Source organism: Hibiscus syriacus, unplaced genomic scaffold (genome assembly GCF_006381635.1).
Source record: "Hibiscus syriacus cultivar Baekdansim isolate YM2019G1 unplaced genomic scaffold, ASM638163v2 tig00116959_pilon, whole genome shotgun sequence".
NCBI lineage: Eukaryota > Viridiplantae > Streptophyta > Magnoliopsida > Malvales > Malvaceae > Hibiscus > Hibiscus syriacus.
Window position 1 is genome coordinate 1,039,396 of NW_024063485.1, and position 14,613 is coordinate 1,054,008.

The 14,613-nt window shown below is 30.9% G+C and overlaps 2 protein-coding genes across 2 annotated transcripts; both read right to left on the bottom strand.

Annotated features, from left to right (window-relative positions):
* Positions 1–276: 276 nt before the first annotated feature.
* LOC120189807 (uncharacterized protein At2g34160-like) lies at positions 277–1,320 on the bottom strand. Its single transcript, XM_039192991.1, has 5 exons — positions 1,144–1,320; positions 812–860; positions 592–654; positions 458–522; positions 277–369 (listed from the first exon to the last, which is right to left on the bottom strand). The coding sequence occupies exons 1-5, from the start codon at positions 1,252–1,254 to the stop codon at positions 277–279; spliced, it is 381 nt and encodes a 126-aa protein (XP_039048922.1). The 5' UTR covers positions 1,255–1,320.
* An 11,814-nt stretch (positions 1,321–13,134) lies between these two features.
* On the bottom strand, positions 13,135–14,062 carry LOC120189689 (histone H1.1-like). The gene is made up of 2 exons (XM_039192910.1): positions 13,919–14,062; positions 13,135–13,823 (listed from the first exon to the last, which is right to left on the bottom strand). The coding sequence occupies exons 1-2, from the start codon at positions 14,003–14,005 to the stop codon at positions 13,242–13,244; spliced, it is 669 nt and encodes a 222-aa protein (XP_039048841.1). The 5' UTR covers positions 14,006–14,062; the 3' UTR covers positions 13,135–13,241.
* Between the last annotated feature and the right edge of the window lie 551 nt (positions 14,063–14,613).

Here is a 14,613-nt window from a genome sequence, read left to right on the forward strand (position 1 = left end):
ATCGGTTTTCGTGTTAACAACGAAAATACAAGTTCAAAAAGAAACAATGTAATAGATCCCTCCACACTTGAAGAGAACAGAGAGAAGCATACAACTGGAAACTGCTCATTCTTATATCATTCTATAAAAGCTGCCTCTAATCCACAAGTTTCAATCAATACCTACCTATACTCCTGCTAGTAAGCACTATCAAGGACCAAGGTAGAGACACATAACGTAGAATTCGAACATCGAACTACAACAATGAATATCAAATATTTTCCTGCACTAAAGTTGTCATTCCTTGTTTTTGGAATTCGTCTCCGGTGCCACATTGGAAGCGTTCATCAGCAAGTCAAACTTGTCCGACTTCCCCAACACGATTTCGATCTGGAACAATGAGCAAGTAGAGATCAGAATGAAATCAGTTACCAAATCCAGAGGTAAACTATATGTAATTTAAGAATATAAACCCCACCTTGGCTTTTAGGCCAACACGCCCTTTGTTCTTGTCTTTCATGCTGACCGTTGATGTCGAAACTTCTGCTTCGTTCCATAAACAATCAATATCAAATTATACATGCTTGATGAGAAAAGGAAAAAGACTCTTACTCTTCTCAATAGCCAATCCATTGTTCTTCAAGATCTCAGCAATGGTGACAACAGTAGTGATTGCTGCATTACAAGTTTGTGGGGGGAAATCAGGAAGCGTTATGACAATGAATCGATTTCATAGGCAATGAACAACCAGATGGACATTGAAGCACCAAAACAGGTAAAAATATTAGGAAATCAATTATTTGCAACTAAGAAACAAAACTGAGAAATGTACCCATGCCCAAGGCAGAAAGCTCAACCTCATTATGCTGCTGAATGTATCTCTGCATCCAAAGGAAACAAAACCGAAACATGAAGCAAAGCTTGACCATGATCATAAAACTTCACATTTAATTGCTTGGAAATAATAAAAGTTCTATCTTTGAAGTTACATTTAGATCTATAACCTCAGATTTATTACAAACATTTGCAGGACAAATGATCATAATCAGCCTCGAAATCTTCAATGACCTCAAGATTTGACATATTAAAGAAGACCCAAAGCCAAGATCAGTCAAAAACATGATCTTGTGTGAAAAAAAAAATCCGAGATAAAAAAAGGCTTACTTTGGCAAGATTAACATAGAAAAAAAGAGGGTTTTTAGTGTTGGACACTTGAATTCTGTTCTTCTTATGTGCCTCTAGTCCTCCAATGGCAGCCACTGCCTCTACACCCATTATTGTCTTTTCTCAGACTAATCCTCCTCGAATTCTTTGATTCTGATTTCTTTTCTTTCTGTTTATTCCACTAATCTCTCATATTTTCTTGATTTCTTTATCTTGTTTTGTGTAGCGGGAAACTTGGGGGAAGAAAATACCGTTAAGGGATGGTGGTTATATAGGGTGACAAATGGGCCAATGAGAATTGAACGCGTGGTGAGATTCTATTGGTCGTGGACAAGGTAAGAGAGAAAGCTGGGGTTTCTTTAATGAAAGTAAATGAAGTATTTAACGGATAAATCCGCAGTTACACCTTCGAATAATAATAATAATAATAATAATAATAATAATAATAACAATAACAATAAGAGTTAATACATTTTTTTATTTAGGTGTTTAAATTATTTTAAACCCTAAAATCCTTGAATTTTTTTTGAACAATCGACATTTTTATTTTTGAACAATCTTTTCTCTCCTTTATGAGAAATTATTATCCGAACAATTAATCGAGCTCCTAATAGATCAATTAATATTATTTCAAATCGAAATTTTATCTTTCGAACTATATCGAAAATCTATAAAATCTCGACAAAATTGAAAACATTTTGAGGTTACCTAAAAACACAAACTACTCTAAATCTTTGTTTCATTTGGTCCATGGAAATATTGTGAATGTAGGCATTGGTCCCCCAATATTGATGGGGATCATATAGAAAATGTGCCCAAATTCGTATGCTTAAATCACTTTGCATTGACCACGGAGAGCTACTAAACTCGGATATGCATCAAGTCTTTGCAACGTATCAAGCACGCACTTCCCAGTCACCTACATATCTACCATATTCAACGCTTTCTAAATCTATACATTAATTTTAAATGAATATTCGATTTATATAAAATATTTAATATTATATCAACAACCAGTTAGTTTAGTGGGATAAGACACTAAATTCCTTAAGCAAGGTAAGAGATTCGAATCATGATGTTTGCGAATGAAGCAAACTGAGTAGGGAGGGTCACCCTTGCCTCTGCAATAACCGATCTGGATTAGTCGATCAATAGACTGAATACTAGTGATTAATTCAAAAAAATATTTAATATTATATAAACTAAATGGTGAATAAATTTGAATGATATCACGATTTGTTGATAATATATAAAAGGTTAAGATCCATTTACACAATGTAAAACTCTTTAGTTTTACATAGATTTAGAATCATTGAATGAGTGAAAATAGATGATTGAGATTGATTCTTGTTTTTTTTCCCCCAGTGAATATCTTCACTTTTCGTACTTTTAATCTCACACATATATTTTTATTTATCTAACGGTTCTAAATATGTGTATAAGTAAAAGAATTACATTGTGTAATAGGATCCTACCCTCTTTTACGTAAAATATATAATACGATGTACACTTTGAAATTCATTAGGGTAAACTTAAAGTTTCATTAGTTCATAATTAGGGTTAGTCATATTATAAATTATTTTCTCTTCACTTTGTATTATAAATTATATTTTCTTGGTTGATCCCTATTATCGTTTTCATCACATTTAATTTCTAAAATATTAAATAATTTAAACTGATAAGAAACGTAACACATTTTATGTTCCTATTAGAAGAAATCATGAACTAAACCTAATAGATGATATTTTAGATAAGTGTTTAATAGTCACAATTGTCTCAATCATATGGGGTTGAATCTCATTTAAAGGAGTAAACTTTTCCATCTTTGTTTTTTTTTCATCCATTACATTCTATACATATATCAAAGTCCTTACTTTTTTTAATAAAACCGATGTGGGTTTGACCCGTTTAATTGATTTCCCACTTTTTCAATGTCCATTGCTTATTTCTCTAAGATAAAACCGATGTGGGTTTGACCCGTTTAATTGGGTTCCACGCAACATTCAAAATAAACATGCGCATGAAAACAAGTTCCCATGAAAACGTGCACATGAAATACTTTCATTTTGTTTCAACCTTGGGATACAAAAAGGTTCCCATAGAAGACCCTGGAAGAGGGTTTATGGAATCACATGGCACATGAAATGAAACCTTAAAATACAACAAATATAAGGAATTTAAGACACTACTTTAGTATGCAAAGATACCTCCTTCACAAAAACAGAAAAAAGGAAAAGAGAAATGAAGATCCATGAAGCAGAGGAGATGAGTTAACCGAAAGAATTTGTTTATTAATTCTTTGATCAAATCAAAGAACCCTTCTGAGAAAAATGAAACGGAATGAAACCTTTTTGCAAGACTCCTTTGGGGGGGGGGGTGTCACAAACTTGAGAGAGCTAAAAGAACTCCACAAATGCAACACTTTTAGACCAAAATGAGAAAAACCCAGAATAAAAAAACCAAAAACCCAACACTTCATTTCTTAGAGAACCTTCAAATAATGATGAGCAACAATTAAACAAGAAAAAACAGCATCTGTTTGAACTTCTAGATCAAGGGTAACAATTGGGACTTCTATATTTTTCGTCGATCCAGTTTTACCAGAAGTTAGAGGAAAAACACCAAGCTCTGGAGGCCGAGAGACAGCAGTGTCAGGCCCCTAAGCAGGAAGAGCAAGAAGCAGAACTTAAGCAGCTGCGAAAGAGCTTGTTTGTCAAAACAAATCCGGTACCTCGTTTCTACTACGAAGGACCTCCACCCATGGTTGAACTGAAGAAGGTATTCTGTTGAACGAACCTTTTCTCCTCTTGAGGCCTTGTATTTTCATGCAGCTTTGGTGGATGATGATTGATGAAACATTTCATTCTTGCTTTTATTTCATTTCAGCTGCCATTAACTAGGCCAAAGTCACCAAAACTTACCCGAAGAAAGAACTGTGGCGATATGGTCCATCATCGGAGGAAGAAATGCCGCAAGCTTGCTGCGGGGGTCACTGCCACAGCTTCGGTAACCACAGGGAACGAACCGATCCTGCAAATGAGCTCAAAAGTAATGGTCAGAAAAATGGAGTGGTGAGTAATGGAGGTGGCAAGTTGAAAGACCGAGCAAAAAGAGTAAAGGATTCGACGAAATATTCTCCTACGAAGCTCGCCATTCAGTCACGAGCATCACGAGGACTCATAACCGGTGAAGTGGTCTTGAATTTCTCAAGATCCAACGGATGTCCTGGAAGGAATTCAGGCTGTTTTCTTGTCAGCAGCAATGATTTGTGTATTATTTTATTTTAAAAGAGGTAGTTTATGATTATGTGAAATGTATATGCTTTGTAAGTTATATTGTTACATATAATCTTTGTCATATATGAAGGTCATTGATTCATATTTGGACCAAATTCCATGTTTTCATCTGACGCTTCTTCTTTATGCTGCTCATATACCACTATAAAATATATATGTAACTTTAATTCTTATTTTTTTTTACTAAAATGTGCTCTTTAATTTAGTTTCTTAACTTTACATTTTATTCAATTTGGTCTTTTTTCTGTAATTGTTTGCAAATTCTTTCTTAATATCAATTCCTTAACCCCTTTATACTTTCATAATACTTTACCCTCAAAATATCTTCTTTAATAATTTTATATTATATTTGAAATGTTAAAAACATTATAATATGAAAAGCATATCAAGAATTATATATATATAATATATATATATATATATATATATATATATATATATATATATATATATATCTTATATGGTTAGAGAAAGCCAAAAAATTAGAATCGATTCATACTATAATCTTATAAATAATTACAATTAAATTTGTATACAAACTCGAACAATTCAACTAGTCTCAACTCGAATTTTATAAACAAGACTCGAAAAATTTTAAGTTAGATTCATGTCATAAAATATGACTTGTCAACTTGAATAATTCAAATTTTTTTGAATTCAAATCGATCGAATTCTTACCCTTAATTGTATTCGTGTTAACACAATCTAACAATTAAAAAAATAAAAAAATTATAAATCATAATTAATATTAACCATAAAGTTCTTGATAATGTGAAGAAACAATATATCATATTGGTTAGTTATTATTTTTATAAAAAATAATTTTAAATTTATTTTCAGTAAATGATTTAAGATAAGGCAAACATACATATTGTTTGTTAAGATTCGGTTAGGATTGTCATTGCTCTATCGATCAACTCAAACTGGTGCCAAGAGATGCTGAAGTGGCAAAATAAAAATTTTGGGAGCATTGAGAGAAAAGATAGATAATATGCACAATGATTTAGAGCGGTTCGACTTTCCAATCAAGTCTTCATCCACTACCTTAGCTCCACACTAAGGATTTATAACAAATTCATTAATTTGTTCTTCCTTTTTCTAGGCTCAAGAATAACCTTTTACATCTCCATTGTTTTCAATGGCTAAACCAAAACCAAACCCCTTTTACAATAGGATAAAGAAAATGTAAACAAGAAACCTCTCAAAGAAATGTGTTTACACAATTAAGCTCACTAAAAACACTTATGTACAAGAGAAAAGGAAAAATAAGAATGAAAGAGATTTTCTGTTGATGTGGATTGCTTAGATAGGTGTTGTGTCATTCTTCAAGTGTCCTCAAGTTGTTTCTATATGTTAGAACGGGTTTCTAGCTGTTTCTAACCCTTTGGAGATTAAAAATCTGCAAAATAAAACTGTCCAGACCATAGAGTTTCGGTACTCGGGTGAGGAGTATTGGTATTTCCTTTAAATAAACTAGTCATTTTATGACCATTGGGCTGAGAGTATCAATACTAGGGTTTACATATTGATACTACTATGTAAAGTTGTATCGATACTCATTTAAGTATTGGTGCCAATTTTGCATATTGGAATATGAACACATTTGAATACACTAGATAGAATCGATAATGTCATATGAGTATCAATATTTCTCTTACTTTTGGTATCAATACTATAAGAACAATATCGATATTGTTCATATGGTATCGATACTGTAAGAACAATCTCAATATCTCTTGCCCAGAAAATTATTTTGTGTTCAAATTCAAGTTTTATGGACTTTAAATTATTTTTGTAAACTTTGAATAAATTCAATTAAGTCCAAAAATATTTTGCCCTTAAATTTGTTATATCAAAATAGGTTCAACAATCTCCTCTTTTTGATATAACAAAACATTTGAAAAATGGATTTTGGCAACACTTCCCATTAATAAAACATTTAATGAAAAAGAGAAATATTTTGGAAAAATATTAAAGCTCATTTTTTTCGTTCTTGAAATTGAATTTTTCAAACATATATTTCTCTCCTTTTTGTTATAAAAAATAATTCAAACTTAAGGTTAAAAATAACAATTGAGAGTAAGTAGAAATTTTAACATAAAAACATTTAAAAAATCAAAGCCCCCAACCAACAAATGCATTCAAAAAAATTTGACTTTAAAAACTTGACACTTAAAAATTATTGAATTTCAACAAGGATGAACAACATGTTAGTAACACATGGAATTCAATAAATCCAAGTCTAAACTACTTTATGCAATATTAACGCGAGGCGTTAAAGTTCATATGCATAAAGCTATCTAAAATGTTATGCATTTGAAAAATTGATATCAATTGTTAGAGATATATCATTTGCAATAAAAATCACATGCATAAACATTTAAATTTAAGGTTAAAAATTGAAGTTTGTAAAAGCAAAACACTAAAACTAAATTTGACCCAAAATCATTATGATGAACAAATATTTATGAAAAAATGTTAGAACTTTAAAATGGCAATCATAACAAATTTTAACATACATGAGATAGAAAAACAACATATAATCATTTATGCTAAAAAACTCAAGCATGCATAAAACAATTAGGCAACCAAATATTCAAAATAAAAAACATTAAATGTAGAGATTACTCATTTCTTATCATGTGTGGATAGAGCATTTGAATTTCTTTCACTTTTGTCATCATTGCTCCCACACACCTATAAGAGACATTTATTTGGATTTTGATATCCAAATTGCTTTGGATCCTTGATTGTTAGTGCTAATGGCTCTTGTTCCCTTCGGAACATAAGCTTGTCTAATTTTAAATGGTTTTCTAAGTTTCAAAGGACAAGTATGTTTCATGTGACCATGGAAATGGCAATATGAGCGTTTTTCCATTTTTAAACACGACGAATTGTTTTGAGAAATTAATTCATTTTCTTTTGTTAAGCTTTCAAATCAAAATTTTCTTTTTCTAAATCATTGATTTTGATTTTTTGAAAGCTTAAAATCATTTTTCAAAACTTCATTTGTTTTCAACATCAAATTTTGCTTTCAACATCAAATCATTTTCAACTTTAAATTTTGAAATTAATTTCTTATATTTGGAATTCATGGTCTCAAATTACAAATACAACTCATTATAGACCTCATGTAACTCTTTAAATGAATAAGAATTTAAATCACAAGAGTTATAAGTTACAATTGAATCTTCTTTGATGGCAATGAGGCATAAGTTGGTTACTTCATCTTCGTCATTTGAGTTATCTTCATCACTCCAAGCCGCCACAAATGTCTTCTTTTTGCTTGATCCTCTTTTCTTCAGGAGGGAACAATCATACTTGACATGTCCCTTCCTTTGACATTCAAAGCACATCGGGGAACCTTTCTTCTTACTTGATTCATGCTTCACTTCTTTTTCTTTGGAAGACATGAATTTTTTGAAGATGTTGGCCATCTCTTCATCTTCATTCACCTCTTCACTTGAGTTTTGATTACTCTCATTGGTGGATTTGAAGGCAATTCCGATCTTATTTTTTTTCTTCTTCTTTTCTTCTTCTTTCTTCCTTTGGAGTTTTATCTCATGAGTGTGTAATGAACTAGTGAGCTCATCGAGGGTGTATAACTCCAAGTCATTGGCTTCTTCGATGACATTAGCTTGCCTTCCCAAGATGTAGGCAATGAGGCAATCATCTTTCTTACAATTTCTTCATTGGGATAAACTTTCCCAAAGTTCTTCAAATCATTTTTATTTGTAGTGAACCAATTGGACATCATCTTAATGTTTTCATCGGGCTTCATCGTGAAGTTCTCGTAGTTGCGAGCGAGAATGTTAATCTAGAATTTCTTCACTTGGTATATTCCTTCATGGGCCACTTTTAACTTGTCCCAAATCTCCTTAGCATTGGAGCATGAAGATACTCTACGATATTCATCTGGGCCAAGAGAACAAAAGAAGATGTACATGGATTTGGCATTGAGTTGGGCAAGTTTTTTTATCTTCACTTGTCCAATCCTTTCGATTACTTGGAGAAAAGGGAGAACCGTCAATGACGACATCCCAAATCGCAAGGACGATGGCTTGTACGATCAACATCATCCTATTCTTTCAGTAGGAATAATTTGCTCCGTTGAAGTAAGAAGGCCTATGGATGGAGTAAGAGTTCTCAAGGTAGTAAGTCGGATATAGAAGTCATGTTCTCAGTTGTGTCAAAAATTGATAGAGAGCTTCAAGGATCTTCACAAAATTGTTAAACTGTCGATTTGTGACCCACTCAGATACCATTTGTTAGGATATTTGTTGCTCTATTGATAAACTGAAAATGGTGGCAATAGGAGGTGAATTGGCTAAATAAAAATTTTGGGATTATGGAGAGAAATGATAGACAATTTGCACAATGATTTAGAGTGGTTCGACTTTTCAACAAAGTCTACATCCACTATCTTAGCTCCACACTAAGAATTTCTAACAAATTAACTAATTTGTTCTTTCTTTTTCTAGGCTCAAGAGTAACCTTTTACAACTCCCTAGTTTTCAATGGCTAAATAACAACCAAACCCCTTTTACAAAAAGATAAAGAAAATATACACAATAAACCTCTCAAAGAAAGGTGTTTACAATAAGCTCACTAAAAACACTTATGCACAAAAGAAAAGGAAAAATAAGAATGAAAGAGCTTTTCTCTTGATGTTGATTGCTTGGATAGGTGTTGTGTCATTCTTCAAGTGCCCTCAATATGTTTTTATATGTTGGAATGAGTTTCTAGTCGTTTCTAGCTTTGGGGATTAAAAAATATACAAAATAAAACTGTCCAGACCATGCAAGTATCGGTACTCGGATGATGAGTATCGGTATTGTCTTTAAATAAACTAGTTGTTTTATGATCGTTGGACATAGATCATTTTTACTAGGGTTTACGGTATCGATACTACTATGTAAAGTAGTTTTGATACTCCTCTTAGTATCTGTATCAATTTTAGATACTAGAATCTTAACACATTTGAAAACAATATGTAATATCGGTACTGCCATAATAGTATCGGTACTACCATGATAGTATCGATACTTCTCTTATCTTTGGTATCGATACTATTCATGTGGTATCAATACTGTAAGAACAATATCAGTACTTCTTGCCCAGAAAAATTATTTTGTGTTTAAATTCAAGTTTTATGGACTTTGAATTATTTTTGAAAATTTTGAATAAATTCAATTAAGTCCAAAAACATTTTCCCCTTAAATTTGTTATATCAAAATAGGTTCAACATAATCATATAGACATTTATTAAAAAACTTAAAGTTCTTATATTACTTGTTTTTAAAAGAAATTGATTATTAGAATCTTACTAGTTAGAGTTCAGAATAAATATCTAAGATAAAATGAATTATGGGCCCGTTTATCTACCATGTGGAAAGTTTTAATATTATATGATTTTTCACATAAACATTTATTTTAAAAAAATGAACTTATTGTGTTGTTTATTTTTCAAAGGAATTGATTATTATTATTTTAATTAAAATAAAGTGATTATAAGGTAGTATATGTTCTATAGATTCTAAATTATTTGACAATAAATATTCAAATACCTCTACAAAAGCTAATGTTCGAACTCGAAATCTTTAGGGACAACAACCATGAATGAATTATAGGTCCATTTATCCACCACGTGGAAAGTTTTCATATTATATGGTTTTAGTGAATGTGTTAACAAGACAATCACACATATTATCAACTCACAACATGTTATTTATGAGATTATTTACTCGGATAAATAAAAAAAATAGATTATACAATTAAGACTATTCGTCTCGGTAATATGTTTATTGAACGTTTTAAAAATTATATATAAAATATATTATTTATGAATAGAATAATTTAACAAATTTTTTTATCGAATGTCTAGATTTTCGTACATAGTAACGTAAATCAAAAGTTTAAAAGGTAATTTAAAAAAATCAATTGAAGAGGTTTTTACTTGAGTAAAAGAAAATTGACACCCAAAAAGTTCTGTACATTAGAGTAGTCACACCAAAACGTCATTTTTCGTGTTATAGATCACATCAACAATTGTTGGTCATGTCATCATCCCACGACTAACTTAACAACAAAGTTGTATAATTAAAAGTAACAATGTTATAATTGGTAAAAAAAGTTTAGTAATATAAATAAATCAACAAATAAAGTTAAATGATATCTAAATAATTTAATAAATTTATTTATCAATGAATTATCTACTTCAACATTTTGAACATTATATTCAATATTGAATTATAAAATTCAAAAATATTATGCGGAGTTATTATGAGGGAAGTAAATAAATATTATATTTTTAAAATTAAAATTTTATCTCATTGATTTTTTAGTAAAAATTTTAATGAAATAATATATATTACGTATATTAAAAAATGTGTACTCAATTTTTATTAATTTTGTGTTTGAAAATATTTCTATTTTAATAAAATTTTATCATCAATAAACATCCAAAAGAAGTTATAATAAATATTTAACATCTATTGATGACTATTATGATTAAAATTTTATGTATTAAATTGATTCCAAATAGATTAATTACTAAGCCAATAAAAAAATTTAACAACGTCATATTTTGTTGACATTAAAATATGATCCACTAGGGGTGAGCAAAACTCGACTTAATTAAAAAAATCAAATTTTTTTATTCAAAAAAATCGACTCAAATTGACTTCAACTTTATAAACTTGACTCGACTTGAAAAAATTTCAAGTTCAAAACTAATTGTGAAATACAACTCTAATAACTCAAAAGTTTTAGAAATTAGTATATTTTTTTTAAGTTTGAGTTGAATCCTTAGACTTTGTATGATATATGTATATCACATATGAAAAAAATATGAAGATATATATTTGTATTGTATATATGGTTATAGAAAGTCACTTAAATTAGAATAAAATAATATTATAATATTATAAATATTTACAATTAAATTTAAATAGAAACTCAAAAAATCAACTCAACTCGAAAAAAATATCAAGTCAACTCCGAGTTGTAAAATAAAATCGTCAACTCGAAAAACTCGAAATTGTTTTACTCAATTTGATCAAACACTCAACCCTATGATCACAACCACTTCTCAGGCGTTTGTACCAAAATATCACTCTTAGACCCAATAATTACCAGTCAGAAACATCTCCCTAATATTATCAATCTAGCACCCTTTCTGACATGGTGGCAATAAAGCACAGATCGTCAGCTGTACCTTCGCGGGGTTCTGTCCGAGCTAGCGCCATGTAAGGCTGAACGTCTGCCACGTACGGTCTACACCTTCCATTATGCATGTTGAATTATTGGGTACTCCATTATTACCCGAGCTTGAAAACGAGGTTTTTAATATTCCCCTCCCCTATAAATAACCCCTCTAAATGCAAACATTGTCACACCAAAATTACTTGTTTATTCTCACTTCTATCAATTCTTTCTATAAAGCTAAGTAGATTTGGTTATTGTTTTTATAAGGTAAAACTATTTTTTATTATATTATATTTATTTTATATTTAATTATTTGAACAAATTTTATTATACTAATTATTTTGTATTATTTTTTGCGGTTGTAAAATTGGAAGACGAGATCATACCTCGAGACATTTTGCCAATACGTTAACAATATGAAATTGTGTTATTTAAATTATTGTGAATTTTTTTTTTAATTTTTTGGATTAGTTTATATTTTAATTCATAAACTATTTATTTAATTAGTCATATTTCAGCTATTGTTTTTGTATATATAAGACTCTAAATCCTTCAAACTCTCAAAATGACTCGTATTTCAGCTATTGTTTACTATGATGGAGAAATTCGAAAAGATGAAACTAGCGTTGTCTTCACATCAAATCATTCTATCAGAATATCCTTCAAGAGAAACATCACTCTCGAAGATTTTGAAATTGTTTCATAAACTCTTTTGATAATATTTTTGGTTAAATTTATTTATTTATGTTTATATTAAGGTTTGTATAATATTAGTAGATTTTTTTTACCTATAATTAAGAAAATAAGGTTAACAATTTTGGTGAGCCTAAATAACATCGAGCTTAACGAGCAACAAGATTTTTTTAATGAGCACAAGCCGAGCAAAAATTTAATGAGCTTAATGAGTAACGAGTCAAGCAACAAAAATTTTTAACAAGCACGAGTTGAGCATTGTCCAACTCGCGATCGACTCCCTCGGTAAGCACTCCTATTCTCATATAAATGTAGCAACTCGTCTTTCATTTTATAACTGTAAAAATAATACAATAAAATTTAATAAAATAATGAATTATTAAATAATACAATATAATAAAAATATTTTATTTTCTTAATAGAAAGAACGAGAGAATTTGAGATTTAAATGTAATTTAAGTATGATATTTATAGGGAGAAGAGATGGGAAGAAAGGGGGAGGGGTGATAATTAATGTGGAAGACAATCAGTTCAACTAAATTAAAGGAAAAATATGTATCATGATTCGTACCTTCTGAACGTATCAAACGTTCAGCAAAAACACAAATAAATATATGTACTTTATTATTATCGTATAAAACAAATACTAAATCGATAATATTAAGAGAGTGTCTAACAAATAATTATTAAATCTAAAGGTAATATTTCGATAGAAACACCCATTTCTCATTTAACTACGTTATCATAGCTCAAATTACTCCCTAATTTATGAAGTCATAAAAAAACCACAGAAAAATACATCAGATAAATATTTATATAGACGTATCAGTCCAGAATTCCAAAACTACCCCTAAATCACCACCAAATTTACAACTATTTTGCAAAAAAATAAAAACATCCACCTCATTTCTTCGCCGTCTTTGCCGCTTTCTTAGCCGGCGATTTCACACTCTTAGGCTTCTTCGCCACCACGGCCTTCTTCTTCGTCGGAGTATTTACTTTCTTCGCCGGCGTACTTGTTTTGGCCGTTTTCGCCGCCTTAGTTGGCTTAGTCACTGCTTTAGTTTTAGCTTTAGCCTTGGGTTTCGCCGCAACTTTAGCCTTTGCCTTAACAGGCGTTGCAACTTTCGGTTTCGCTTCCGGTTTTGCCGCAGCTTTTACTGCTACCTTCGGCTTCGATTTCACAGTAGCAGAGGTGGCAGCTTTAGGCTTCGATTTCACAGTAGCAGAGGTGGCAGCTTTAGGCTTCGATTTCGCAGAAGCAGAGGTAGCAGCTTTAGGCTTCGCGGCGGAGGCCGCAGGGAGCTTGTAGGAAGCTTTGACCTTGACGAGCTTTCCAGAAGCAACGAACTTCTTCAACTGAACAAGTAAATTCTTTCGGAAATTCGAGGGCAACTGCTTATACTTTTCTTCAATGAATTTCGCAATTGCATACTGGCTCGATCCGGTTCTCTCTTTCAATGAAAGAATTGCATCTGAAATCATCTGTAAAAAATATATATAATCAAAAAAATTCGAATTATAATCTGATGAACAACATGAATATGGAATAATCTATGGTCTCTAGAGGGAGAAAATACATCGAGAAATGGAGGATGAGAAGAAGCAGCTTTCGGTTTCTTAGCCCCGGCAGTTTTCTTCTTCGCGGAGGCAGTAGCGACGGCCATGATTCTGCAAAACAATCTTACGAGCCGTAAGGAAAGTGGAATTCTTTTTTGATTTGGATGATGTTGATTTTGCTGAATAGCAGTTAAGTGAGTGAAATTTATAAGGGAAACAAAGAAAGCTGAGTGGTGAAAAAGGAAGTGACGCAGATCGATTTCGCCCCTCAAAATTTTAAACTTTGGCCGTTGGATTGGATTGTTATCGACGGTTCAGATTGGGAATTCGGATAAGGTACGGACCGCGAAGGGTGAAAGGGAAGTGGGTTGAGGCTCCAAGGGGAAAATGAGACTTTGGGATTGTGTTTTTGAGTTGATTTTGAACTAATTTAGATTGATCTTTGCTCAATGTATTTTTATGGAATTTGATTTAATTTTTAGGTTAGGTTCTAAGGTTTCAAATGAAAGTTTAATTTTGAAATTTAATTAAAAAATTTAAGAGAATTTTGATTTTGAATTTGATGTAGTTAAAATTAAGGGGTTTTTTGGGTAATAAAATGAAAATCTAACACATTTGTTGAGACTTTTTTTTGATGGACTTAAAAGTTTGAATCATAAATGATTTTAGAATTAGATTATTATTGTTTGATTCAACAATTTCAAAATTTAGATAA